This window comes from Vombatus ursinus, unplaced genomic scaffold, assembly GCF_900497805.2.
Source record: "Vombatus ursinus unplaced genomic scaffold, bare-nosed wombat genome assembly UNPS02014807.1, whole genome shotgun sequence".
NCBI lineage: Eukaryota > Metazoa > Chordata > Mammalia > Diprotodontia > Vombatidae > Vombatus > Vombatus ursinus.
Window position 1 is genome coordinate 21,207,485 of NW_020954585.1, and position 9,475 is coordinate 21,216,959.

At 35.8% G+C, this 9,475-nt stretch overlaps 1 protein-coding gene across 7 annotated transcripts in view; it reads left to right on the plus strand.

The window, feature by feature from the left end:
- TUT7 (terminal uridylyl transferase 7) overlaps positions 1-9,475 on the plus strand; it is a 99,317-nt gene that overhangs the window by 84,613 nt on the left and 5,229 nt on the right. For 2 of the 7 annotated variants that reach the window (XM_027874938.1, XM_027874936.1), the window contains one exon: positions 2,413-3,410. The exons of the other annotated variants lie outside the window; for them this stretch is intronic. Coding sequence is in view for 1 of the 2 variants with exons in the window: in XM_027874936.1 (XP_027730737.1) it covers positions 2,413-2,480 (68 nt within the window). In the remaining variant the exon portion in view is untranslated. Of the gene's footprint in view, positions 1-2,412; positions 3,411-9,475 lie in introns of those variants that run through there. 7 annotated transcript variants of the gene reach the window in all.

Here is a 9,475-nt window from a genome sequence, read left to right on the forward strand (position 1 = left end):
CCCTGCAGGATTTAGTTTTGAAATGTAATATTATCTATGTTTTATTATATCTTTATTTTGTTAAATATTACCCAATTACATTTTATTCTGGGTCAGCCCACATTTAGGAGGATTGTTGGGCCACATGTTTGACACCTCTGATCTAGTGGATACAATGCTGGATTTACATTAAGGACAAACTGGGCTCAGATTCCACCTCATACACATAGTAGGTATGGGATCCTGAGCTAAGTCATCTGACTTCAGTTTTCTTATCCATAAAATGAGGTGCTTGCACTCACCTCTCATGTCCCTTTCAACACTGTATCTGTGATTCCATGCTCTTCATCCTGATGTTTTCCAGATCCAATTATAGTCTTCATATTGGTCGTCTCTCTCTCCCTAACTCCCATTATTTTTAGCATCATTTTGTTCTACCTCTAGGTCCTCCAGAGACATTTTTATTTCTGCAAAGTTCTTTTATTTCCTGGTATGATATTCTTGCTAATGGTAATTATTGATTAAATTTTTATAAGCACATTATTCACTGATTTGAGGATATCTCTTGGAATATCTTGTGAGATGAGTTTTTTCCCATCTTTTTTGCATCTGCTACCTTCTGGTTTGGAATGTTATTTCATGTTTATCTGTTTTATATTTTTAACTGACTCCCTGGAAACTTTTCATTCTACCATCTTCAAAAACTCTAATTCACCAAGATAAGACAACCAGATTAATTTTTAAGTGATTAGTAAATCATTTCTAGTCTTAACTGTGGATGTTTTACTGAAGTAGCAATACAGTATTCTGGGCATCTTATTCATAATCACATTTGAGCCATGAATTCTTGTTGGTCCTAGGAAGCTTTTGCAAGGATAAAAGATCCAGGAAAGAATAAGTTAATTCATCTACATGAGGAACAGATTTTGAATAAAGTACCCTTTCCCATGCCTCTCTGCTGTCCAAAAAGAATGTTGCATTTAGTCCTCATGAAAGAATCAGCAGTATGATACAGGAGGCCAAAGAGTTAATGTGGTCCTAGGCTGTGTTAAGAGAGGTGTTGACAGTTGACAGGAATGTGATATTTCCAACTCTGCTTTACCATGGTCAGATGATACCTGAACTGGGTACGGCATTTTAGGGCATTCATAAGAGCAGGTCAAGGGAACAGCTAGGTGGCGCAGTGGATAGAGCACTGGCCCTGAAGTCAGGAGGACCTGAGTTCAAATATGGTCTCAGACCAAACACTTGGCACTTAATAGCTCTATGACCCTGGGCAAGTCACTTAACCCCAGTTGCCTAAAAATTAAAAAAAAAAAAAAAAGAGCAGGTCAAGGAAATGCTGGTCCAGTCCAAAAAAAAGAGAAAGAAATCAAGTAATAATAGAAGAGAGAGGGCAACCTTACTAGACTTCTGTTCATACCTGAAAACATAGAGAGACATGCAGAGAAATTGTGAAAAAAAGATGAAATTGTACAGCAATGGTGAACAAAAAGACATAGTTTCAGTAAGAGTTTTTAGAATTCCTATACTGAGACTAATGTTAATGAGCCAGTACTCTTGAGAAGGTGGCTTTCACCTAACTACTCTATCTAATGACTCCTCCCACTTTCAGACTGGTTAATGGTAAATTAAAAGTACACCTCTTCATTTGATGAACATAAAGATATTCCCACTCTTACTCTGACCACCATAAACTACCTCTAACAATCTATCATCAATCAAAAAGCATATATTAAGTGTTTGATACTGTCCAACCCTTCTGCCTACCCTGGGAAATTAAGTACTATTATGAGTAAGTGTCCCATTTAAGGAAGATTTGATTAGCTCTTCATTCAAGAAAGACTGAAGACTTCTTGCAGATGGATATTATATTAATTCTTAATTTTTATATCTCAGCTGAGATTCTCAGTGCTTTATGCTTCCCGTCCCTTTTCAATGGTGTTATAAGGATGAGAATAGGAATCCTCATTATAGGTTCAGAGGAAGCAACAAAATCTTTTCAGTCTTCCGCCCCCCCTCGCTTCCCAGTGCGTCGTCATCAGAGCTCTGTTCTTTTAACCTTTTTCTGAAAAGTACTGGTGCACGCTATTTATTTCAAGCAAGATGAACATTTGCCATTTCTTTCTCCTCACATACCAGTCTGTACACATCTGTTTGTACTTAACCATTAGAGCTCACTCATGTCTCTCCACACCAACAGAATAGCTAATTGTGAACTTAATAAAATTGTGCTAATGTGACAACCAGACTTCATTTTAAAGAAGTTTCATTATAGCTAACCTTTCATATTTGAAACATTTATAATTCTAGTCATGTGAAGATTTGAAATGAAGGCCAAACTCCCTAATGCAAATGATTAAAAGTAGGAAGTAATTTTGCTAATTGCAAAGTGAATAATTTGTGGTTTGTTTGTGTATTTCTCCACTCTAGGCAGCCTTTCCAATAAATACATGACTCAGGGAAAAGCCTCACAGAAGAGGACCCAACAAGATTCGTGAGGGAACAGAGCACCATTAATGGCATTTACATACACTCTGAAAATGAGGCTATTATAGCTAAAGCAGCTTGGGTGTACAGGACATGGCAGCACATATCAGGCTTCAACTTAACATTTAAGGGAAATGGCAGTTGGTTTTTCTTGTTTTTTATTTAATGAAATTGCTAATTTTTTTAAGAAATTTTTAATATTGTCCACCTGCCACAGGCACCTGCTGTCACTAAATTTGAGCAATTTAATTGAAATTCATTTTGTTTGTCTTTGATAACTAGGTTAAAAAACGTGCAGTTAGGGCCTAGTATGTAATAAATACACTTCCCATGGTTTTTAATCCTTTCAGAACATACTGAAAATATGGTGTAGAAATTAGCCCTCCTCCCTCCCCTGCAAATGTACTTTTTGTTTTGAAAAGGGGAAATGGTATTTATTGTTGTTTACTGAATCCTTGTGTAAAAGTGTTTCAAGTGTGGACTGCCTCCACTGCATCTGCAAAAATAATTTAAAGACATCTATAGAAAATTTGATAACATGGACATTAGTAAACTTTTATGTAAAATTTCCATGGACAAGGAGTGCCATTGAGTTTTGGTTTGTCTTTTGTTTTATTTTCCCCTTCCTTTAAATATGAGTTGACATACTTGCTGCATTTATGTAAAAATGGAGATGAAACAAGTTGTCCTATTTGATGCTGCTAAAAATATACTTCTACTATCTGTAAAACATGTCAGAGAAATATGTTCTTTCACTGTGGATTTCTAATGCTCTACAAATTGAAGAGGTCATACCTGCCAGTCAAGATCTCAGTATCATCTTGGGCTGTTTAAAGACCTTGAGATAAAATCTTTAACATCAGAACTTACTGAAAAATAATATGTCTAGTAAATGGTCTGAACTATGCTTCCATTATTTATGATTTTGAAATAAAAAGCAAATTTTCAATCTTTAGTTTTCTAACATTTTTTCTAATGTTTCTAAATTTCTTGACCACATGGCAAAATACATTTAAAAGTGAGCCATAATATTTTCGGCTCCTTTTTAAAAGAAAACTATATATAACACATATATGACTTTCTAGTTATTCTTAAGCTTTTATTGTTCTTCAGCCCAGTGTGGCCAGTTGTTTCTCCAACATATTAGGAAGAGACACATAATAATGTGTCTAAATACAGAAGGACCAGGCAAGTCTGAGGAAATGTTGATGAACATGAGTTTGAATCCCATGTTTAAAATAAGGAGTTTGGGCTAGATGACCTCTAAGGTTCCTTCTGGCTCAGGATCTTATGACCCTATGAGACTTTCCAAAGTTCACTTTAATTTTGTCTTTTACATTCCTGAATGTAAATGAATGTACTTTTTCAGATCCTAATTTTTAAGTCTCTAACTTACCAGAAACCTTAATTGCGCCATGACACACTGGTGACCCTTGGTTCACAGTATTGGGTAAAGTTCCTGTGATACAGTATGTACATCATGAGTTCTTGGACCATGGCAGTCAGTGAAACAAAGAAAAATGTTCCTCCTTTCCATTTCTGTAATGGTGGCAGTGAAGTAGTGATGAAAGTAGAAAGTGCTAAGAATCAAAGTTTTTAGATTTTCTAAACATTGACTTAAATTAATGTTTTATTCTGAGTTTCACTCTGAATGAAATTTTATCCCAGTTACCATGTCAATATAGAAACAGAAGAGCAATATCATTCTCATTAGAAATGAAACTAGAAATCAAAAAGTTGTAACTAAGTGGAAGGATGGTTCTTAGGTAGTCTCTGGAGAGGCAAATAAAGGAGTTGACAGAGTGGGTTTTGTTTTCTTCATGACTTCAAAGAAAGCGTACACATCATTTCATGAGCTCTCATGATGAACATAAGACCACAATGAAGATAATTGTAAGTTATGTATGAACCTCTGTTGCCAAGAACGAAGAGACGATCTACTAAGAACTCAATAAGATGCTCCAATCGAAGACAGGGTGTATGTACACACTGAGACACATACACCGCAGTGACTTGAAAAAGTAGGCATGGGAGGACAATGAAAAAAATACTTAAAAATATAATTGATCAATGGATAAGCACTTTTATGTACCAGGTACCATGTTTAGAGAGAAAGCATTTTTTGAGAAATATTACAAAGGTGGAAACAATAGGACTTAGCAACTGATTGGATATGGGAGGTGAGAAACAGTGAAGAATTAAGGATGACACCTAAGATTTTTAGCCTGAGTGACTGCAAAATGGTGGAGCCCTGGACTGTAATATGGAAATTTGAGGGGAAAGATAATGAGTTTAGTTTTGGACTTACTGTTTACAATGTCCAATAGGCAGTTAGAGATTTGAAGCTAGAGATCAGGAAAGAGGTTAATGCTAGACAAATCTGCAAATAATCTGCATAAAAAAGGTAATTGAATCCATGGGAGCCGATGAGATCACCAAAGAGAAAAAGTATAAGAGGAGAGAAGTGTGCCCAGGACAGAGCCTTGGAGGACACCCATGGTGAATTGAAATAATTTGGATGAAGATTCAGCAAAGAAGACTCAGAAGCAGCAGTTAAGAGGAGAATCCAAAAACAGCAGTATCAAGAAAACCTAGAGAGTATCAAGAAGAGGGTGACCAACAGTGTCAAAGTCTACAAAGTGGTCAGAAAGAAGTAAGGGTTAAGAAAAGGGCATTAGATTATGCAATTAAGAGACAAATTTGTAACTTTGGAGAGAGCAGTTTCATTTGAAGGATAGGGTCAGAAGACAACACAAAGTTAAAAGATGAAAGGAAATAAAAACACAATAGATGGCCTTCTCAGGGAGTTTAGCCAAGAAAGGGAGGAGAGAGATGGAATAACTAACAAGGACCACCAGATCAAGTGAGTTTTTTTGAGGATAGGAAAGACATGTATGTGTTTGTAGGAATAAGGGAAGCAACTAGTACAGGGTGAGACTGAAGGTGAAAGCTGGGATGATAGGTCAGTCTGCTGGAGAGGACAGGATGGAAGGGGGTCCAGGGTGCATGTAGAAAAGTTTGTGCTGGCAAGAAAAAAGGCCACTCTTCATATGAAAAGGGTGAAGGAGGACATAATGACTGAAGGTATCAGAGTGATGTGAGATGAGGAAGAGGGAAGAATAAGTCAACTAAAAAGTATACTGAAGCAATTAATATCTAGTAAAGCAACAAGATATAAAATAAACCCACAAAATCAGCAACCTTTCTGCTTATCACTAAAAAAGAAATTGAAAAATTAATTCCACTCAAAATAACTACAGTATGTATCTACTTGCCAATAATTACTTACTATAGTAATTACACAAATACAATTGCACAGCAATGCTTAACAGTACCTAATAAACATGAATAATTGAAGAGAGAGTAATTGCACATGGTTGGGTGTCATTCATAAAAGTTAAAAGTCAATGCTATACCAATCACACAATCAATGAGTAACTTTATAGAACTATACAAAATAATTTATCTGGAATAACAAAAGATTTAGCATCTCAAGGGAAATAATAGAAAAAAGGAAGAAAGGGGAGGGCTAAAAATACCAGATCTCTATGATACAAAGCAGCAACGATCAAAAGTTTTCTGGTGGTTAATAAACAGAAAATTGATTAACTGAACAGATTAGTTAATAATACTCAGAAGCAACAAAAATAAAACCATAATGTTCAATAAACTCAGGGACACCAAGTTGAACTCCCTACAGGGAAGTTTATGGAGAAGAAATGTGGCAGAAGTTGGGTTTAGATCATAATCTCGCAACATGTAACACAAGCCCTAAATAGATACATGACCTAGATAATAAGAGGGAGAGGAGAAGGGAAGGAAATAGGAGTGAGTATTTAACAAAAAAAGGGATACAGATGATCACAAAAGTTTAATGGACAATTTTAATTACATTAAATTGAAAGGTTTTGCACAAACAATCATTTTGAAGAGAAATAGTTAACTGGGGTGGTGGGGGAGTCTGCAGCGATGTCTCTGATAAAGTTCTAATATCCTATATATAGCAACATACAAGAATAAGAGCTATTCCCAATAGATAAATGGCCAAGGAATTTGAATGCACAGTTTTCAAATGAAGTTTGCAAACTATCACCATATGAAAAATACTTCAAATTACTAATAAAAAGAATAAGGCAAATTAAAGCGACCCTGAGGTTCTACCTCACAAGTAACAAAGATGACAAAAAAAAAGGAAAATGTCAGTTGGGAGGGAGGGAGGCACAATGGCTGTGATACCCTAAAGAAATCAAAAAAAAAGATGTACAAAAATGTAAAGGAAAACAACTTTGATCAATTGCTATGACCAGTCCCAACTTCAGAAGACATGATGAAGTATGCTTCCCACATAATGGCAGAGGTGCAGAATAAGACATTTTCAGACAAATAATGTGTGAATTTGTTTTGTTTGACTATACATAATTATTACAAGGAAGGATTTTTATTTGGAAGGGAGAGTTATGGGGAGTGGGTATACAGCAATAGTGATTTTTTTTAAAAACCAATGAAATATTTTTTTTAAATAAGCAAAAACAAGTTCAGACAGAGACACAAACTGAGTAATGTTAGTACTTCATATTAAATTTCATATATATGATATATACATTTTTAAACAAGACATATGTAAGATTCACAATCCTTCTGTTTATAAGACAATACAATCCTTTTTCTGTTTGTGAAAATGTTAAGTACATATAAAAAAAAGAAAACTTAATTTTAAAAGAGAAGGGTAGAGATCAAGGTGGACTGGAATGGTAGTGTAAAGCTTGATGAGGAAGATGGAATTTAAACTGGGCTTTGAAAGCTGAGTAAGATTAAGAGAAAGAGAAAAGCACAGGAGGGCATTCCAAATGGTGCAAAAATTATGAAAGCTCAAATAATCATGACATGTCTGTATATGGTGTGAGGATAAGACGTTGCCAGATATGGCAGGGATTAAATGACAGATCAAGAAGTCTACATCTTATTTCTTAGATGATAGCAAACCGTTTAATGTTTGTTAGTGACATTGTGCATGCAGACTTTTATGGTGATTAATTTGCTGGGATTATCTTATATGGGATGCAAGGACAAAAGGCAAGAAATTGAAATAAGCTAGATAATTGCAGTCATGCAAAATGTAAACTAAGAAGGGCCTAGAGTACAGTTTTGGCGCTGAGAAGAGAAAGTATGTAGCAGATAAAATAGTTGACTCAAAGAAAGAATTGACCAGTATCTAAATAAATTGTTGGCTGAACTTGGAATTTGAAGAGAAAAGAATTTAAAAGAAAATTAAAATTAAAAATTTTTTTTAAATGTCAAAGAATCTATGAGCAGGTCATAGATTCATAGACGTAGAGTCTGAAGGGACTTCATAAGTCATGTAGTTTAATCATTTTACATCCCCATCATTTTATAGATGAGAAAACTGAGGATCAGGCAAATTGTTACTTGCCCAAAGTCATGCATATCTCAGAAACAGGGTTGGATTCAGGTCCTTGGATTTCAAAGTTGTATTTTTTCCACTGTGTTCCTCACTACATACCACACTGGTTCCAGAGTAATGGAGATATAATAACAATAACAATAGCTAACATTTATATAGTGCTTACTATATGCCAGGCACTGTGCTAGGCACTTTAAAATTATTATTTCATTTGATCCTTATAATAGTCTTGGGAAATAAGTACTATTATAAGTAAACTCCATTTTATAGTTGACAAAACTAAGGCAAAGAGAATTTTAAGTGACCTGCCCAGGGTCACACAGCTAGTAAGCGTCTGAGGACAAATTTGAACTCAGTTCTTCCTACCTACAGGCCCAGCCCTCTATCCATTGCTCCACCTATGCAAGATGACCACTGTCAGGAATACTTGCAATGTTTAGAGGAGGAGTACAGGGAAGCAGGGGTGGAATGAGGTGTGACTAAATAACCTCCAAAATCCCTTCAACTTGGAACTTTTGAGCCAGGCAGACTAAGAGAAAGCTTATGCTGTTCAATTTAACAAGCACACGTTAAGGCCTTTTCAAGTACATATTTAAGTTCCTGATGTACAGCAGGTCCTGTGCTAGGCCCTACTGGCCTTTAAAGAGCTTGGGAAGTAACACATATACATTGATGAGAAATACAAAATACATCCATGTTAATGTCACATTCATAATGTTACTGTTAGATACAGAAAAAAATACAAAGTAATTTCAGGTGGGAAGCAGGGATGGAACACTTAAACGAGGCAGTCAGAAAAGGCCTCTCATAGGGAAAGCAAGTATAGGAGCAAGAGTTTCCAAGAGGCAGAGGAAGGAGAGCATTCCAGACGTGGATGGGGACGGTGTGCAGAAAGGTATATGGTCAAAAATGCAATATCCCAAATGGGAAATGGCAAATAGGCTAATGTTGGTTCCAACCTATCTTTCCAGCCTTAGTATACATTACTTCCCTTCATATCAACTGTCTAGCCAAATCCTGACCAACAATACTTTGTCTCCCATCTCCATGCCTTTTCGCAGGCTGTTCCCCATGCCTAGGAGGCCACTTCCTAGCATCCATAGTTTCCTTCAAAATTCAACATTACCTTCTACATGAAGCCTTTCCCAGTTTCCCAACCACCTACTGCCTTTTCCCTCAAATGTAACATTGTAAAGACAAACAATTTGAAAGACTTAAGAACCGTGGCTCAATGCAATGACCAACCAAGTCCATCCTGATGGGTGTTGGACTCAAAATGCAGAATGAGACACATATTGGTGGACGTGGCCAGTACAGGGATTTGTTTTGCTTGACTACGTATATTTGTCACAATGGTTTTGTGGGGAGCTTTCCCATTAGGGATGGGGGAGAGGAATAAGAGGAAATAAATACTTGTTCATTGAAAAAGTGAAATAAAAAGCAGCTTATATTTATTTATTTTGTATCTGTGTATATCAAGTTACATATCTATATCTATTTCTAGATAGATAGATATACAGATAGATAGATAGATAGATAGATAGATAGATAGATAGATAGATAGATAGATAGATAGATAGATAG